The 19,848-nt window shown below is 42.9% G+C and overlaps 2 protein-coding genes across 7 annotated transcripts in view; one reads left to right on the top strand and one right to left on the bottom strand.

The window, feature by feature from the left end:
• The window catches only part of TAF7L (TATA-box binding protein associated factor 7 like), a 52,899-nt gene extending 51,528 nt beyond the window's left edge, over positions 1-1,371 (top strand). For all 4 annotated transcript variants that reach the window (XM_077283434.1, XM_077283435.1, XM_077283436.1 and 1 more), the window contains one exon: positions 1,066-1,371. In XM_077283434.1, coding sequence (XP_077139549.1) covers positions 1,066-1,110 — 45 coding nt within the window. In that variant the 3' untranslated portion in view covers positions 1,111-1,371. The remainder of the gene's footprint in view (positions 1-1,065) is intronic.
• A 5,926-nt stretch (positions 1,372-7,297) lies between these two features.
• DRP2 (dystrophin related protein 2) overlaps positions 7,298-19,848 on the bottom strand; it is a 146,784-nt gene continuing 134,233 nt past the window's right edge. For all 3 annotated transcript variants that reach the window (XM_077283432.1, XM_077283433.1, XM_077283431.1), the window contains 3 exons: positions 11,790-11,892; positions 8,663-8,764; positions 7,298-7,558 (listed from right to left, as the gene is read on the bottom strand). In XM_077283432.1, coding sequence (XP_077139547.1) covers positions 7,515-7,558; positions 8,663-8,764; positions 11,790-11,892 — 249 coding nt within the window. In that variant the 3' untranslated portion in view covers positions 7,298-7,514. The remainder of the gene's footprint in view (positions 7,559-8,662; positions 8,765-11,789; positions 11,893-19,848) is intronic.

Below are 19,848 nucleotides of genomic sequence, written 5' to 3'. Positions count from 1 at the left end.
AAAATCTGCCTCCTGAAAGTCTCCCAGCAACTTAAAACCTGCAGGCTGTGACCTCACAGAAAGGGCTGGCTTTTCCAGATCCTCCTACCCTTCAGTCTGAGTACTTTGAATACAAATTGGTCTAATACCTATAACTCCGTTCCAGTACATATCAGAATCATATCAAACCCAGCATTCATCTCAGATTACCGTGAGCGTTCTAAGGAGATCAAATATGTCCTATTTGGGATGTATATTCACCGAGTAATCCCTATTTCTTTACCTGATGGAGTTAAGAGCCCGTATTTAGAGTGATGCGTAGATCCTCCGAGTGTGATTATGAAGATATATTTTGGTGTTCGTATTTTAAATCGTTCGCCTAATATCTTCCAAAAACAGAACAAAAGACTTTCATTTTCTGGAAGGTTCTAATCTAGTTAAAGCTGGGCCCTTTCCCCCCACAAGAAATACTGGTCGTAAATACCTTTCGTCAATAAAACTCCCCCACAAGGCAAGCTCTTCTACACAGACAGATAGAAACACAGGGAAGGAAAGAGAACCAGAGAGAAGGGGGGTTTCTTAGCCCACATCCTGGGCTGACAAGAGAAACTAAACTTATATGATATTTCATACCATATCGTGACAAATAATCTGTCTCTTCTCTTTAGGTTGTATGAAGATAACCTTTGGCACTCAATAAGTCCACATTAGTTTCTTAGGAAAGGTAGTTTTATTAATGAACAGCCGTCATCCTCCTGGGCCGCTGGATACAAGCCGACACCACCTCTATCTCAGCAAGTTATGCTGTTTCCTTTATAAGCCTATCGGCTGATGATATACCATATGCAGTTTTGACCTGTTACAGACTTCCTTGATAAAGGCAGATGTTGCCGAAACGTTGGATATTATGATGTCTGTTGGTCTAGTCGGCTGTTCATTAATAAAACTACCTTTCCTAAGAAACTAATGTGGACTTATTGAGTGCCAAAGGTTATCTTCATACAGTCTTTATTTTTTCCTTTGGGCACCACCTAAACTGAAAGAGTGCGCCATTTCTAACCTTGTTATTATATGTCTTCTCTTTAGGTGACATCATTGCAAGAACAGCTTGAAGCCCTGATTGAGAAATGAGGGTCCAACGCCACGAAAAACCTCATAGTTCTCTCTTGGCGCCCAATGATCTTCAGACTAATGGGTCATGGAAAGATATTGGATTTTACATGAAATCTACACTGAAATCCACATCACGACTATCCTGTCGCTGAAGTCTAGTTGTGATGGATCAAAAAATGCCATTGACTACATGAGCCGATGCGATAACAGAGTTTTGCAACTTTACAGCACATTGGAAAATGAATCATGTCTCACAATAAAATGAAATTTACAAATGTTTATTTAATGTACAATTTTAGGTTAAAAACTGTGAAGAGGCCTGCCCGTATCAGATATTAATGATATTTGAGCTATATTCCTGCAGATATCTCTGGATCACTTGCATTAATCATCCCACCAACTTACAATTGCCCTCTGCCTTTACAGTGCACGTCCATGATGTATCGCCATATTGTTTTTAGGTCCAAAATTCTATACCTTTAGCAACTTAATATATATATATTTATAGCATTTAAAGTGCAATATATATTTTTTTCTGGTTCAGATCTCAAAATCCTCTACATAGAGATTCTGGAAGCCAACATCCGGCGGTTTAGGGGGCATAACGGGTAATGTCTCTATGGTATGCTGTATTGTCCCAGGCTCTACTATTTGGTTAGAATAGCATCTTTTAAAGACGCAATTCAGGTAAGAATAGGGAACCTGCAATTGTAAGAACGATCATTCCTGTTTGTCGGCTCATGGAAACATGCCTGAAATCGCCCAAAAAAGTATAAAAATGCTCGTTCGTTGGATGATTGGATCATATTTGCTGGCTTCAAAAACATAGTTATCACCAGCACATCTGCCTGTGTAAGCGATGATGCATGGGGACAGAACAATTGCATTAACGATTGTTCTGCTACAATCAGTATTTGTCAACCTATAAGTCAGTAACTGAGCGCACATCGACTTGTATATAGTAAGCTTGAAGCTCGCTATTGGGTCAAAAACCGTCCATTGACATGAGTCCTAACCTGAGGTCTGTGCTGGTGATCAAAAAACTGAACCTACGTATCATTAATTATTTTGTTCAGCCATTTTTCTTCTTTTTTGGCTGTAGTTTTTTATGGTATCAAATTGGAACCAGTATCTTTTATCAAGAAGATAGTATGCAGCTCAGTCATTTGTGTGCTGCACACCTCCAGGTTTATTCATGAGTATTACTTTGCCATGTAAGACACGTACTAATTTAGGGTCCATCTTTGTTCCTTTCCTATGGTTGGGTATTTTTATGTACATAGTGTTAGTACAGGGCAGGCCTGAAAGTACAGGGCAGACCAAAAATGTGGCATCCGCTTCCATTGAAGTCCTCCTTGTGACATCATGGGGCGTGCGGATTTCTGGTTTGTTAGTAAATGACAAATTCACAGCAAATGGGTTATAGAGCAATTTCTCTATTTTGGATTATTGGTGTATTAAATTGCCATTTCTTATATTTCATCCTATCTAAACGATACTAGCCGTATCTTTTATCTTTCCATCCACGTAGCTGTTTGAGGGCTTGGTTTGTTTTTTTTTTGTTTTGTTTTTTTTAGGATAAGTTTTAGTTTTAAATGACATTACTTGTCTTACTGTTCACATCACGGGAAAATGGAAAAAAAAATCCAAGTGCAGTGAAAGTCTGGGGATGCAAGCTAGTGAGAATGTTCAACTCTTTGACCGTTCGACTCCATTTAACACCTAGATTTATGACTCGCTACTAGGAATGTTTTAGAAAGTTCAGTTTGGGATCCGGAACAGAACCCGTCCTCCCTTGAAAATAATGGTAACCCAAACTGCTAAAAAAATTCTCTCGTGTGCTCTCTGTGTATCTCGCGCTCTCATGTGTTTGCTCTTTCGCGCTCTCGTGCGTTTGCTCTTTCCCTCTCGTGTGTTTGCTCTTCTGCTCTTTCGTGTGTTTGCTCTTTCGCTCTCTCCTGCGTTTGCTCTTTCGCTCTCTTGCGTTTGCTCTTTCGCGCTCTCGGGTGTTTGCTCTTTCGCGCTCTCGGGTGTTTGCTCTTTCGCTCTCTCGGGTGTTTGCTCTTTCGCTCTCTCTCTCGGGTGTTTGCTCTTTCGCTCTCTCTGGTATTTGCTCTTTCGCTCTCTCTCTGGTATTTGCTCTTTCGCTCTCTCTCATGTGTTTGCTCTTTCGCTCTCTCTCGTGCGTTTGCTCTTTCGCTCTCTCTCTCGGGTGTTCGCTCTCTCTCGGGTGTTTGCTCTTTCGCTCTCTCTCGGGTGTTTGCTCTTTCATTTTCTGTCTCGGGTGTTTGCTCTTTCGCTCTTTCTCTCGGGTGTTTGCTCTTTCGCTCTCTCTCTCGGGTGTTTGCTCTTTCGCTCTCTCTCGGGTGTTTGCTCTTTCGCTCTCTCTCTCGGGTGTTTGCTCTTTCGCTCTCTCTCGGGTGTTTGCTCTTTCGCTCTCTCTCGGGTGTTTGCTCTTTTGCTCTCTCTCTTGGGTGTTTGCTCTTTTGCTCTCTCTTGTGTGTTTGCTCTCTCGTCCTTTGTCTTGTTTGCTCTTTTTCGTGTGTTTGCTTTTTCGCTCTCTCTCGTGTGTTCCTCGCTTGTGTGTTTCGCGCTCTCGTGTTCGCTCTCTTGTTCTCTATCGTACCAGACAGTAACTGTTGAACATGTTGCCCATCTCTCCTCCCAACATGGACCATGGCCCACCTCCACCACATGGACTGCAGATCACTACACTCCCGCCATCTCTCTATACAAATCTTCATTTTAGAAGCTTGTGTTGTCTTTAGTAGTCGTCACTCCTCCGTGCACTGAAAAATTGTAAAACTAATCCTTCTGCTTGGCCAATAAAGGTGTCGCTCCTAAAACGTGTGGGCATAAAAGTATTTCTATAGATCCAACATAAAAACGTTTTGGTGCACAAACTGCAAACACAAACTAGGGGACGTATTTAGATAAAATGTGTATTTGATATCACTTTACATAAGTTAGTTGCATAGTTTGTGGTTGATCAAAACTATATTAAATTGGGGAAAAAATGACAATGAAAAACTGCATTATGTAGTCCATTTTAAAAATCTTTCTTTTTATTTGGCCCAAAAATGGTGATTGTTTATTTAAAGAAAAAAGTGTTACAGTTTAATATCCAATTAAATTCCTGCCGGTTCCATCCATGCTACTGGTCCGTTATCCGAAAGCCACAAATACACACAGTATATATTTGTCCTTGTCTTCCTGCCCATTTATTACTTGTTTAGCTATAAGAAATCTCCGCTATTCCCTTATGTCAATGGCTGGCACGTACCGTCCCCCAGAACGGCTGATCGGGGTCAGACTATCATTTATTACAGCTTCTATTAAAATAAATTTCTTTAAGATAAAAAGTAAATAAGCTGCTGCCCTAAAAGCTGGAGCGGTGATGTCTCCAAAACGTAGACTGCCTACATGGCTTCTATGGGAGCCTCTGTTCCTCCGCAGTCCACCCCATTATGTTAAACTAATTAGATGAACTGTCCCTCGATCAAACGTGTCCAGTTTTTGCTCCCCCATCTGCTTCGGAGTATTCAGAATTTTTTTTTTTTCTTTTTTGTAGCTCCGCCATACGGTTCCATAGATATTAATCTTCATATTTGGTGCAAATTTTTGTTTTTACGAAGGGGGCGGTGCTTGCTGGGTAATTATGCAGAGCAGCTTAGAGACACGCCTCCATGTATAAAAATTAGCACTTAATAAAAGGCCCATATTTCTGGAACCATAAGGCGGGTTAGGAACAAAAACCTCCGTGGTGTAGTGGAAATAAAATCAGAGCAAAAACTGGAACCAACTTTTGGATTTTAGTTACTTTGCTCCTCTTTTTGCCAAGTTACAGGGTGACACATTTCAATTCTTGATCTGATTTGTGAGCGTCACAGGTCATAACAACTTCACCACGTAAAAGCGGCCTCACAGGAAGAAGCATTCAAAGATGGCTGCCAAACTCTGAAATAGGACGCACACTGGATTCAAGTCACTGAATTCTTACAGGGAATCTGGAGAGACAGAGACCCTGATTACAGAAATGTGTCACTCGGCTGCTTGCTGTAGTTTTGCAAAAAATCGCTGTTTTATCAACAGATTATCAGTAGAGGACTAGTAATCCTGCTGCTTCCTCCATATTCATGAGCTCTGAATAACCCCGCCCCCCAACACTGATTGGCCGCTTTCTGCGTATTCAAAGTGTATTTAGAAAGCGGCCAATCAGCAGTGTGGGCGGGGTTATACTGAGCTCAGCATTCAGAGAGCTGCTAGCTGAAGCAGAGAAAACCTGGATTCTATCAAAACTGCAACAAGCAGCCCAGTAAGTGACACATCGCTGGAATCAGGGTCTCTGTGCCAGCAGACTGCACTGTGCCCTATGAACGTCACGTGCTAGCAGTGGTAATGTCTGTTCTGTAGATAAGACAGTGCTGGTTTTCTTCCCCGTCCTTGGTGCAGATGAGCGCAGGGGACGTCTGAAACCTGACGAGGAACACGAGTCTCCTCACCTTCCCACGTTGTTCTACCCAACATCATTCCCTCACCTTCCCACGTTGTTCTACCCAACATCATTCCTGACTCTGAATTACTGCTCAAACATAAAATGCAGGAAATCCACAATCTAATAGAAACCATTAGAGGGTTATTGAGGGATGTTAGAGTGCAGGGATTGGATTTGCCCCTTAATTAATATGATTTTCATCCATATATTGAGATTTACACAAAACCTCATTTGTGGTAGTCGTTATCAAACACTTTGCCGCATATACTGCTAGTAGTGGGTGACGGCTGTTATATAGGGATGATCCTTAGTGAACGAGTTTTTGGATTGTTTTTTTCTACACATAAGCTTATAAAAAAAAAGCCTGAATTTCAAGCATTTTTCATGGCATTTTTTTTTTTTGTTAATTCTGTACAAGGAGTTTTCTGACCAACAAAATAAAGTGTATAGTAAAATATTAACAATTCTACGTACATAGCAAAGTAACATCTGGCTCTTAGGATTTTAAAGGGTAACGTCTTTTAGATTTTTATTTCTTAAATCAGCAGAACACAAGACAATAAGTAAGAGTGTAATATATATTATCAGAGAAATCCGCTTCTTTCTCCACCAGGACTGATCATTCATTTTCACTATTGTCAATTCCTGGGTAAACTGTGTATTCAGTGAAGACTGATTGTTACATTACTGAGATAGAAGATGGCGGTTACTACAGATTCTAGATTGAGGACGGGGGAGGAGCTTGGGGCAGAGCTCCTCCCACCTCATCCCTCCATCTCCATAAAATCTTATCAGTACTAACTGCCATCGCCTATGTAGATGTGGGGATGAAGTGGGAGGAGCTCTGCCTCCAACTCCTCCCCATCCTCAACATAGGATCTTATAGTAACCTCCATCTCTAATCTCCGTAATGTTACAATCTGTCTCCACTGAATATACATTTTACCCGAGAAATTAGAATTTTAAAAATAAAAAATTCAGAAGAAGCAGATTTTGTAGAGAAGATATTAATTACAAAGTTGCTTATTTTCATGTGTAAGCTACAAGACGACTCTTTAAGCTTTGAATGTTTGTGAATTTTGCCTCCTCACACCATATTCTTTCATGCTTGACAAATGCATCCAGTAAGGGCGTGTTCAGACAAGTGGGGTTTTTTTTAGCCCTGTGTGTAATGGCACAGGCATGTACAGAAGACTGACTACCTGTAACAATGTGCAAGTGCAAAGCTTGCTGCTAGTTTCTTGAAAGGACTTCTTAACCAGCTGGTCCTTATTTCGCACACTATTAGGTCGAATTCAGACCTACGTATATCGCAGTCCCAAGTACTGACTGCGCAGCTCTCCAACCAAACTCAACAGCTTCATAGGCGGCTATTGAGTTGGATTCAGGAGACCCGTGCTACGCCCTTGGACCGTGACATATAGATGTACGGATTTGGCCTTAGATTTATTATAGACATGCCTGATTTCTTATTTAGCTTATTGGGGGAGGTTTTGGTACAAATTAATTGAAATAAAAGGGAACAAATATTTGTGCCTCGCTCAATGCTCCAAAATATGTTTGCCAATTTGTTAGCTTTTGGCGCCCTTCATCCCACCACATACTTGGCCTAAGCTGTATCTGTCCTGTGTTACTCGCGCTTTGAGGTGCAGGGCGAATGCCAAACCCAACATTAAACTGCCGAGTCAGAGAATTACCAAACTAGAAAGGAATAATACAATGGGTAAATCTAATCTGTTTCCCTCCTGTCTACAGCTACCTCTGAAGAATGAATGTAACAAATCATCACTTTCAATATAAAAACTCTCAGTCTTTAATTCTTGATGCATCTTTGATTGGCCGTGAAGTGCAAATATTGCTTCTTCAGAGTTACTTATTGTGAAGCCAATTAATACTTTTGCAGGATGTGTAAAAAGCGAATCCAGTATCATGAAGGCAGAGTTGGAGATTCCTGGTTTGTAGTGTCGCCACCTACGGCATGAAAAAAAAAATTAGCAAGTAAGAATTCCTCATTTCATGGAGTTCAGACGAGAGCGTTTTCACTGAGGGCGTGTACTTCTTGTTGCCCCTGTATGACACTGACCAATCATAAGCAGGCAGCAACACGGGAAAAAGAAAATGCCCCACCATAGCTCAGAACAGGCTACTCCTGTGTGAGGCATATAATAACTGCAGATCCATTACATCAGCAGACCAGCGTGTCATTGCTGACACCTTTGAGCTTTTATCTAGCAGTCTGGGAGAGGGAGGGGAATCACAGCTGAGCTTAGCGGTGTCACATTAGAACCCCCTCATGGACTGCTAGGAGGTGTAAGTAATGGCCCACAGGTCTGCTGTGCTCACAAAATGTGTATTGGCAGTGAGATCAGGCTGTCCGTAATTATATGTCTCACACAGGAGAAAGCCTGCCCTAAGCTATGGTGAGGGAGGGTGTTGTTTTTTCCCCTGTGTGTTGTTGACCAATCAGCGCTGGCGTCGCTGTCCCCACCTCCTGTCGAATTGAGCATGAAGAGGAAGTACGAGACTTGTGCTTCATGTTTTATTTGTCACAAGGCGGAGACAGTGACGTCAGTGCTGATCGGGTCACATGTCACTACACCGTACGAGAGCCTTGGGAGGGCGAGTGTCGAGACCGCGGGACTGGCGCCAACATGGGAGGGGAGTATAAGCTTTATTATTTCATGAAGGACAAACATTGTGATCAAGAGGTGGTTATCCTAGAAGAGTTCTGATAGCAATGAGTCTGGCGGCGGGGCCACAGTTCAGAGTAGATTTTATATAAATACATTGATCATCCACAATATACAACTTTCATGTCACTGTCGCACAGTTGAAATATCAATAATTTGGGTAAATAAACGTTACAAGTTTCATGGCTGTTACTGTCATGCGACCGTCATGACTGAAAGCATTGCTGGGGGTTTTGGAGATTGCTCCAGCACTTTACAGTCCATATATCATGAAATTAACAATTCGTGGAAAACTGTTATGATTAATACAGACAAGATACCAATGAAATCTCCGGTTTGAGGAAACAATTGTATTAATAGAATATTTTTGCACACCTTTACATACCGCATAAAGCCTTATCTGTTGTGTTTGGGAAAGCGTTCCTCAGCTTTTCCATGATGTCCTCCAGATGTAAGCTGACCTCCCTAGTTCCACTGTCCACATCATCTAGAGAGTCATACAGAAATGTTATAGCGTGGGCCTGCAAATGTCTTCATGAAGGTTATGTGAGAAATACACAGAAATCTGGTGCGTGTAACACAAGGTTATCTCCCAGACAGCCATTGTCCATGTGCCCTATTATGCCTACAAAAAGTACACTAAAATGTGACCGCCCAAAACTCACCAGCTGACTACCACAAGAGATGCTTCAACACTTTTTTTTCCATGCCAGCCTTAACCTTTGCAAATTAAGACTGTCTGTGGTAGCCATTTTAAGAGCTGCCAGTCGACCACTGAGAGAGCTCCACAAAAATATATTCATTAGGACAATTTTAGATTTTTTATGTGTGGATTTCTTACTAATCACATTTTTATAATTTTTGGAGTGTGGGGATTTCGTACTAATTGCTGCTTTAGGTGGCAGAAAAATAGATTTGGCTTTGGGGCCAAACTAATGCCGGAAATTACATAGTTGTTTATCTTTCCCATCTTTATTAAAGTGATAAAAAGTAAAAATTTTAATTATGGAAGGTCCTCCTAGCCATCACTTCACAACACATGCGTAATTGCCAAAACTCATAAAATGTAAAAATATGTATCCCATACAGAGAACACTGAACTAGAGAATACTATTGAAATACCAACATTTGTGTGCTTTTATTTCAGTTGCTGCACTTTTCATGAAAAAAATGTAATAAAACCCATCAAACCTTTGAGTGGACCCCAAAAAATGGTATCGATAAAAATGTCCGTTCAATGCCGTCATACAGGTCCATCCATGGACAAAGAAAAAAAGTTACAGATCTCATAATGTTTTTTTTTTCTAAATTTCTGAATTTTTTTAATCACTAAAATATGAAAATATCTATAGCAAGTTTGACATTGCTGCAATGATACTGACCCCGGGAATCAAGCTGCCCGGTCATATAGCACAGCACAAAGAACGCATTAAAGAAAAATGCATCCTAAACATGGGGCTTTTTTTCCACCACACTTGGAATTTTTCATTACATTATACGATAAAATAAATGGTGTCATTTAAGCCAACACCTCGTCCTGCAAAAAAAAAAAAAAAAGCTGTAAGTCTATACAGCTATGTCCATGGAAACATAAAAATAATTATGGCTGCTGGATGTTAAGAAGGAAAAAAAAATGCAAGAATGAAAAATCACCCAGTCCTTAAATGGGAATCAGCATGATGTAGAGACAGAGACCCTGATTCCAGCGATGTGTCACTTACCGGGCTGCTTGAAGCACCCTGGCAACACAACCACAAAGCATCAATGGGTTTCTATCGTAACCAGAGGCCTAACAATGTCCTCCCGGTCTGGCATGTTTAAAGACCTCCTATGACTCTAAGGCTACGTTCACAGATTATATGCTGTGCCGAGGATCATGAACCGTTCCAAGCCTTCTCCAGACTTTCTTATTCCCCTCAGTCTGGTACAGATTGCTCTTACTTTTGCTTTTACAGAAATGGCGGACTTTTTAAGATTTTTTTTTGCAAAGTCTAATCTGACCTTTCTATTTTAAGGTTGATTAATGGTTTGCATCTTGAAATGACCCCTCAGTGAACCGCTCAGAAAGTCTTCTCTTTATGGTAGACTTAGATACTGAGACACCGAGTTCCTGGAGAGTGTTCTACACTTGGGTGGATGTTGCCTTTTTTTCAGGTCCCAAGCTCACCTGTGCACTTTTATTTTCAAAATGTACCAAACTGTTGATTTGGCCACTCCTAACATTTGTGATATTTCTTCTTTTTTTTCCAGCCTAATGATGGTCTGCTTCTCTTCTATTGCGAGCTGCTTTGATTGAATGTTGTGGGTTCACAGCAACAGCTTCCAAATGCAAATACCACACCTGGAATCAGCTCCAGACCTTTTCACTGCTTAACTGATGATGAGGGAAAAGGCTATGCAGTCCATTAAAGAGCTTTGAGGATAATTATCCAATTAATTTTGGTCCCATTGAAAAGAGACAGCTACATATTAAAGAGCTGTGGTTCCTAAACCTTTACTCTGACTAGGATGTGACTACCCTCAAATCAAAACTGAGAGTCAACAATTTAAGCCCAGATTGATTATAAAACTGCATGTTGAATATGTTTGGGTAAAGAACTAAAATAATAAAACTTGTGTGACTGTCCAAATATTCCTGGACCTAGCTGTATAAGTGTAAGTTCACACAGGGCGTTTTTGCTGCTTTTTTTTTCCCGGAAGAAAACCTGATCTTCTTGGCAGGAAAGAAGCTGCGTCGAAAACGCAGGTTTAGGTGCCTTTTTTGTTGCGTATCTGGTGCGCTTTTGGTGTATTTTTTGGTGCGTTTTTTGGTGCATTTTTTCTCTCTTTGTCCATGCTAATGTCCTTGGATTTTCTGGAGCAAAAACGCCGCAAATAATGATACCTGCATTTTTGCTGCGTTTTTTTCAACACCCATTCAAGTCAATGGGTGAAAAAACGCAGCAAAAACGCTGAAAGAAGTGACATGCTCTATGTCCAAAAAACGCAGTAAAATCCTGATCAAACAAAAAAACAATGTGTGTGCATGAGATTTCTGAAATCTCATAGGCTTTGCTGGTATTGTAAAAAGCAGCTGAAAATTAGCATAAAAAAACGCCCTGTGTGAACTTACCCTAAGGCTTACAAATGTGGCTGGTCCATGCATTAAAATCAGCCTAAAGTTAAACACTTTTTTGTGCAGCATGGTGAGTAGCCTAAAATGTAAAACATAAAAAAACAATGTTATAAAATTGATTTTGACCCTTTCTCTCCATAATGAGTTTATAAAAGTTAAGTAATAAGTAAAATGTACCCAAAAATTATGCCACTGAAAAATACAACTCCCCGCAAAAAACATTAAGAAAACTTGGACAACTGTCAATCAATTTTCAGCCGTATAGAGAAACATGTGAGAATACGTTAGAATTCATGTCCAATAATAGTAATAGCACTGGACGTCCTCAGATTCTGTGAAGCCCTCATGCCTTCTGTTTTCCCCGTGCCTCATTTCTGTCTGCACTCGTGTATTTTACCTGCAGCTTCAGTATCTGGCGTTCCTCTCTTATCCTCCGTCGTACACTTGCTCTCCGAGTCCATCTGTGAAGTGCAGGAAGACTTGCTGTCATCTATACTTGGCTAGAAAACAGAGAAATGACAGTTATGCAAAATCCAAGTAAACACAGAAATGCAAAAAACATTGAGGTGGTTTTTATTTTGTTTCGTAATATTTTAAAACATGAGCTGCAGATAAAATATGATCATCATCATCATCTGTACTATCAAACTCAAGCTGTTCTCTTCTTCCCACAGGTATGCACTGAATGTCTCCAGCTTCTCCTGAATGTCTATCTCCATTTTTTTCCCCTCTGGTATGCACTGCTCACCCTTAAATTTTGTTCCATAATGTACTTCACTTCTCTGGTGTCTTCCATGCTTACCTCTGGGCGGTCAGTCTAATCCCTCCTAACCCTTTTATGATCTTTGTTTTACTCTGAACATGTGTTCTAACCACACATGCTCTCACAGCTGGACCCACTTACCAACACATATATTCACATGCAGGCGTCTGCTCCATTCATCTTTTAATTTCCATCTTTTTAATTACTTTGAATTAGACTGAATTGGACTGGAATTGACTGGAAGGTAACGGAATAGCAAACCTCCACAATGTTTCGGTTTCTTTTCTCTTTCACCCCCATACTACTTTCCTTCTTACAATCTCCTGCAATCCCTCCACCTAGTAAAGAACTAGTCATTTCTTCCTCCATCCTCCCCAGTCATCTCACCTTCTCCTCAGAACTGTTCCTCCACATACAATCCTCTTTCTCCAGACACACACGGCCCCATCATGTCCTATCCTGCTCACACCTTCTAACGCTCTGTCTGCTACTCCTCATCGCTGGTGACGTATCTCCAAATCCCGGCCCTCCTCAACAGATCCCCACACTCATTTCTAACCCCCTGCCACGATCCTCTGCACGTTTTCCCAACCATGATAACCTCATACCCATTCATCCAGCCCTCAGTCCCCCGGTCCCCCTTACCTGGAGCACTATGGAACGCACGCTCTGTCTGCAACAAACTGCCATTTATCAATGACCTCTTCATCACCAACAAACTCTCCTTCCTCGGCATCACTGAAACCTGGCTCACCCCCTCTGACTCAGTCTCTCCGGCTGCGCTTTCATATGGAGAATTCCACCTCTCTCACACCCCTTGCTCCAGCAACAAACGTGGTGGAGGAGTTGGCTTGCTCCTGTCCAACATCTGCTCCTTTACTCCAATCCAGTTACCACCCTCCGCTGCTCTTCCCTCGTTTGAGGTGCACTCCATCTGCGTCTACTTCCCCCCCAACCTCCAGCTGGCTGTCATCTACCGCCCCCCAGAACTAGCCATCTCCACCTTTCTCCACCACCTGGCTACTTCATTTCCTCTCTGCTGACATCCCTACTATTATCATGGGTGACTTCAACATCCCCATTGACACTTCCACCTTAGCTGTCTCTAAACTTTTATCACTGACTGCCTCCTTTGGTCTCACTCAATGGTCCTCTGAGGCCACTCACAAAGATGGCCACACGCTGGACCTCATCTTCACCCGCCTCTGCTCCCTTACTAATCTCACTAACTCTCCCCTCCCCCTGTCTGGCCACAACCTACTGACATTCTCTTCCGTCTCCTCTCCCAGTGTGAAACCCCCACTCCACAAACTCACTCACCCTCGCAGAAATCTCAAACACCTCAATTTACAATCACTCTCTGAGTCCCTTCTCTGTTATGATCCTGGTGGTAGGATCTCAAACTGACCTGACACATATACCCTGAATATATAGGACAAGTTCTGGGGATGTGGAAGCTATACTGACCGCAATCCTGATCCTATCCAAACACACTAAAGGCAGCTGTGGAGCGTTACCTGAAAACCAAAACGCCTCGTCACAGCCTGAGAAACTGACTACCCCTAGAGAGAAAGCAAAGACCTCACTTGCCTCAGAGAAATATCCCCAAAGTTTTAGATAGCCCCCCACAAATAATAACGGTGAGTTAAGGGGAAAACACAAACGTAGAGATGAAACAGGTTTAGCAAATGAGGCCCGCTAATACTAGATAGGCAGATAATAGATAGGTGTCTGTGCGGTCAGTACAAAAACTATCAAAAGTAAACCATGCAGAGAATACAAGAACCCCCACACCGACTCACGATGTGAGGGGTGCACTCTGCACCCCAGAACTAACCAGCAAGCAAAAAATCACATAAAAGCAAGCTGGGCTGAACTCCTAATATAATGAGAAACGTTTTCAAGGAAATAATGAGAAACTGAACAAGCAAACTTAGCTTCTCATAGCAGGAGACTGGTCACAAGGAATATTCAGGAGAGCACAGGATCAGGACTGAACACACCGACAGCAGGCGACAAGTAAAGGTCCAGGTGAGTTAAATAGGCCCAGCCTAGCAGGAGATGAAACAGCTGAGCCCAGCCAAGACCAGCCATATCGCTAAAGGCCACCAGAGGGAGCCCAAGAACAAACTCACACAGTACCACTCATGACCACAGGAGGGAGCCCGAGAACGGAATTCACAACAGTACCCCCCCCTTGAGGAGGGGTCACCGAACCCTCACCAGAGCTCCCAGGCCGATCAGAACGAGCCAAATGAAAGGCACGAACCAAATCGGCCGCATGGACATCGGAGGCGACAACCCAGGAATTATCCTCCTGACCATAACCCTTCCATTTCACTAAGTACTGAAGCCTCCGTCTCGAAATACGAGAATCCAAGATCTTCTCCACCACATATTCCAACTCCCCCTCGACCAAGACCGGAGCAGGAGGATCAACAGAAGGGACCACAGGCACCACATATCTCCGCAACAATGACCTATGGAACACATTATGAATGGCAAACGATGTTGGGAGGTCCAAACGAAAAGACACAGGGTTGAGGATTTCCAAAATCTTATAAGGACCGATGAAACGAGGCTTGAACTTAGGAGAGGAAACCTTCATTGGGACATAACGAGAAGACAACCATACCAAATCCCCCACACGAAGTCGGGGACCCACACAGCGACGGCGGTTAGCAAAGCGCTGAGCCTTCTCTTGAGACAAAGTCAAATTGTCCACCACATGGTTCCAAATCTGCTGCAACCTATCCACCACAGAATCCACCCCAGGACAGTCAGAAGACTCAACCTGACCCGAGGAGAAACGAGGATGAAAACCAGAATTGCAAAAGAAAGGTGAAACCAAAGTAGCAGAACTAGCCCGATTATTGAGGGCGAACTCAGCCAATGGCAAAAAGGTCACCCAATCATCCTGGTCAGCAGAAACAAAACATCTCAAATAAGTTTCCAAGGTCTGATTAGTTCGTTCGGTTTGACCATTCGTCTGAGGATGGAAGGCTGGCGAAAAAGACAATTCAATGCCCATCTTAGCACAAAAGGATCGCCAAAATCTGGACACAAACTGGGATCCTCTGTCGGACACAATGTTCTCCGGAATACCATGTAAACGAACCACATTCTGAAAAAACAGTGGCACCAAATCGGAGGAGGAAGGCAGCTTAGGCAAGGGTACCAAATGGACCATTTTAGAAAAACAATCACAAACCACCCAGATGACAGACATCTTCTGAGAGACAGGAAGATCCGAAATAAAATCCATGGAAATATGCGTCCAAGGCCTCTTCGGGACAGGCAAAGGCAAAAGCAATCCACTGGCACGAGAACACGAAGGCTTGGCCCGAGCACAAATCCCACAGGACTGCACAAAGGAACGCACATCCCGCGACAAGGAAGGCCACCAAAAGGATCTCACCACCAAATCCTTGGTACCAAAAATCCCAGGATGACCCGCCAACACCGAAGAATGAACCTCGGAAATAACTCTACTGGTCCATCTGTCTGGGACAAACAGTCTCTCCGGTGGACAACGGTCAGGTCTATTGGCCTGAAACTCCTGCAACACCCGTCGCAGATCAGGAGAGATGGCAGACAAAATCACCCCCTCTTTAAGAACACCAGTCGGTTCAGAAACTTCCGGGGAGTCAGGTACAAAACTCCTAGAAAGGGCATCAGCCTTCACGTTTTTCAAACCCGGAAGATATGAAACCACGAAATTGAAACGAGAGAAAAACAGCGACCATCGAGCCTGTCTCGGATTCAGCCGCTTGGCAGACTCGAGATAAGTCAAATTCTTGTGATCCGTCAAGACCACCACACGATGTTTGGCTCCCTCAAGCCAATGTCGCCACTCCTCAAATGCCCACTTCATTGCCAACAACTCCCGATTACCAACGTCATAATTCCGCTCGGCAGGCGAAAACTTTCTTGAAAAGAAAGCACATGGTCTCAACACAGAGCCATCCGAGCTTTTCTGCGACAAGACAGCCCCAGCTCCAATCTCAGAAGCATCAACCTCGACCTGGAAGGGAAGAGAGACATCCAGCTGACGCAAAACAGGAGCCGAAGAAAACCGACGTTTCAGCTCCTGAAAGGCCTCCACGGCCGCAGGAGACCAATTCGTCACATCAGAACCCTTCTTGGTCAAATCCGTCAAAGGCTTAACCACACTGGAGAAATTAGTGATGAAGCGACGGTAAAAATTAGCAAAACCCAAGAACTTCTGAAGACTCTTCACCGATGTAGGTTGAGTCCAGTCATGAATAGCCTGGACCTTGACTGGATCCATCTCAATAGTAGAAGGAGAAAAAATAAAGCCCAAAAAGGAAACCTTCTGGACTCCAAAGAGACATTTAGAGCCCTTCACAAACAAGGCATTGGCTCGCAGGACCTGAAATACCATCCTGACCTGCTTCACATGAGACTCCCAATCATCAGAAAAGACCAAAATATCATCCAGGTACACAATCATAAATCTATCCAGGTACTCTCGGAAGATGTCGTGCATGAAGGACTGAAACACAGAGGGGGCATTAGAAAGCCCAAAAGGCATCACCAAGTACTCAAAATGGCCTTCGGGCGTATTAAATGCTGTTTTCCATTCATCGCCCTGCTTTATGCGCACAAGATTATACGCTCCACGAAGATCTATCTTGGTGAACCAACTGGCCCCCCTAATCCGGGCAAACAGATCGGACAACAGTGGCAAGGGATACTGAAATTTGACCGTGATGTTATTTAGAAGGCGATAATCTATACAGGGTCTCAGAGATCCATCCTTCTTGGCCACAAAAAAGAACCCCGCACCCAAAGGGGACGAGGACGGGCGAATATGTCCCTTCTCCAAGGACTCCTTTATATAACTCCGCATAGCGGTATGTTCTGGTACAGACAAATTAAAAAGTCGTCCCTTAGGGAACTTACTACCAGGAATCAGATTTATGGCACAATCACAATCCCTATGAGGAGGTAGGGCACTGGATTTGGGCTCATCAAATACATCCTGGTAGTCCGACAAAAATTCAGGGACTTCAGAAGGAGTAGAAGAAGCAATTGACACCAAAGGAGCATCGCCATGAATCCCCTGGCAACCCCAACTTGACACAGACATTGCTTTCCAATCCAGGACTGGATTATGAGCCTGCAGCCATGGCAGACCCAACACGACAACATCATGCAAATTATATGAATAGGAGGACACAGAGTTATATTGAACATACAATTTATTTAGAGATGAATACAAGAAAAATAACCAATTTATGCATAATAAAAATGGATAATACATATCATGATGCAATTTGTGAACTACCCAGGTGAGTAAATATGACCTATGGCCACACAGAGAGCCAAGGAAAAGCCTGCTAATACTCAGTGCTCAATATGATCTAGCATAATTGGACCTTGCACCTATGTTTCAGCATTAAACTGGCAGGCCACTAATAACCATATAAATACCCTATCAGCTTTGGCAATATATCCACATGCAAAGTACATTTGTCTCAATATTTACCCATGTGGTGTTTCTCAGCTTCCTGTGTGGACCTCAGTCACCCCACAATGTTTAATGCTGAAACATAGGTGCAAGGTCCAATTATGCTAGATCATATTGAGCACTGAGTATTAGCAGGCTTTTCCTTGGCTCTCTGTGTGGCCATAGGTCATATTTACTCACCTGGGTAGTTCACAAATTGCATCATGATATGTATTATCCATTTTTATTATGCATAAATTGGTTATTTTTCTTGTATTCATCTCTAAATAAATTGTATGTTCAATATAACTCTGTGTCCTCCTATTCATATAATTTATGTATGAGTTGTCTGAACAAATTGGATGGTAGTATATAGCTGGTATTTTTTGTCTAATGATATCATGCAAATTATGCAACACAAGAAAGCGAATCACCTCCTGATGTGCAGGAGTCATGCACATGGTCACTTGAGCCCAGTACTGAGGTTTATTCTTGGCCAGTGGTGTAGCATCAATTCCCTTTAGTGGAATAGGGAATTGTAAAGGCTCCAAGATAAAACCACAGCGCCTGGCAAATGACAAATCCATCAAATTCAGGGCAGCACCTGAATCCACAAAAACCATAACTGGGTAGGATGACAGAGAGCAAATCAAAGTAACAGACAAAATGAATTTAGGTTGTACAGTACCAATGGTGACAAACTTGGCAACCCTTTTTGTGCGCTTAGAGCATGCTGAGATAACATGAGCAGAATCACCACAGTAAAAGCACAACCCATTCTGACGTCTGTGGTTTTGCCGTTCAACTCTGGTCAGAATCCTGTCACATTGCATAGGCTCAGGTTTCTGCTCAGTAAATACCGCCAGAGGGTGCACAGGTTTGCGCTCCCGCAAACGCCGATCAATCTGAATGGCCAAAGACATTGACTCATTCAGACCCGCCGGCGTGGGGAACCCCACCATAACATCTTTAAGGGCTTCAGAAAGACCCTTTCTGAAAATCGCCGCCAGGGCGCACTCATTCCACTGAGTGAGCACTGACCACTTCCTAAACTTCTGACAATAAACCTCTGCTTCATCCCGACCCTGAGAGAGAGCCAGCAAAACCTTCTCTGCTTGGTCTACCAGATTTGGTTCCTCATAAAGCACTCCAAGCGCCAGAAAAAACGCATCAACATTTAGCAGTGCCGGATCTCCTGGCGCCAGAGAGAATGCCCAATCTTGAGGGTCACCCCGCAACAAAGAAATAACAATTTTAACTTGCTGAACAGAGTCGCCAGATGAGCGAGGTCTCAGAGAAAGGAATAACTTACAATTATTCTTAAAGTTCAAAAACCTAGATCTATCTCCGGAGAACAGCTCAGGAATAGGTATTTTAGGCTCTGACATAGGACTGCGGACTACATAATCCTGAATGCCCTGTACCCTTGCAGTGAGATGATCCACACTAGAAGACAGACTCTGAATGTCCATATTAGTAGCTGCATACAGAACCACCCAGAGATTAAGGGGAGGAGAGAGGCCAAACACAGTGCAGAGGAAAAAAAAAAATGACCTTAAGATTTCTCTTCTCCCTCTTCTGCTGCATTAACACTTTCGGGCCTGCTGTACTGTTATGATCCTGGTGGTAGGATCTCAAACTGACCTGACACATATACCCTGAATATATAGAACAAGTTCTGGGGATGTGGAAGCTATACTGACCGCAATCCTGATCCTATCCAAACACACTAAAGGCAGCTGTGGAGCATTACCTGAAAACCAAGACGCCTCGTCACAGCCTGAGAAACTGACTACCCCTAGAGAGAAAGCAAAGACCTCACTTGCCTCAGAGAAATATCCCCAAAGTTTTAGATAACCCCCCACAAATAATAACGGTGAGTTAAGGGGAAAACACAAACGTAGAGATGAAACAGGTTTAGCAAATGAGGCCCGCTAATACTAGATAGGCAGATAATAGATAGGTGTCTGTGCGGTCAGTACAAAAACTATCAAAAGTAAACCACGCAGAGAATACAAGAACCCCCACACCGACTCACGATGTGAGGGGCGCACTCTGCACCCCAGAACTAACCAGCAAGCAAAAAATCACATAAAAGCAAGCTGGGCTGAACTCCTAATATAATGAGAAACGTTTTCAAGGAAATAATGAGAAACTGAACAAGCAAACTTAGCTTCTCATAGCAGGAGACTGGTCACAAGGAATATTCAGGAGAGCACA

This window comes from Ranitomeya variabilis, chromosome 2 (genome assembly GCF_051348905.1).
Source record: "Ranitomeya variabilis isolate aRanVar5 chromosome 2, aRanVar5.hap1, whole genome shotgun sequence".
Taxonomy (NCBI): Eukaryota; Metazoa; Chordata; class Amphibia; order Anura; family Dendrobatidae; genus Ranitomeya; species Ranitomeya variabilis.
The sequence above is the reverse complement of the archived record's forward strand: the minus strand, read 5'-3'. Positions and strand labels throughout refer to the sequence as shown.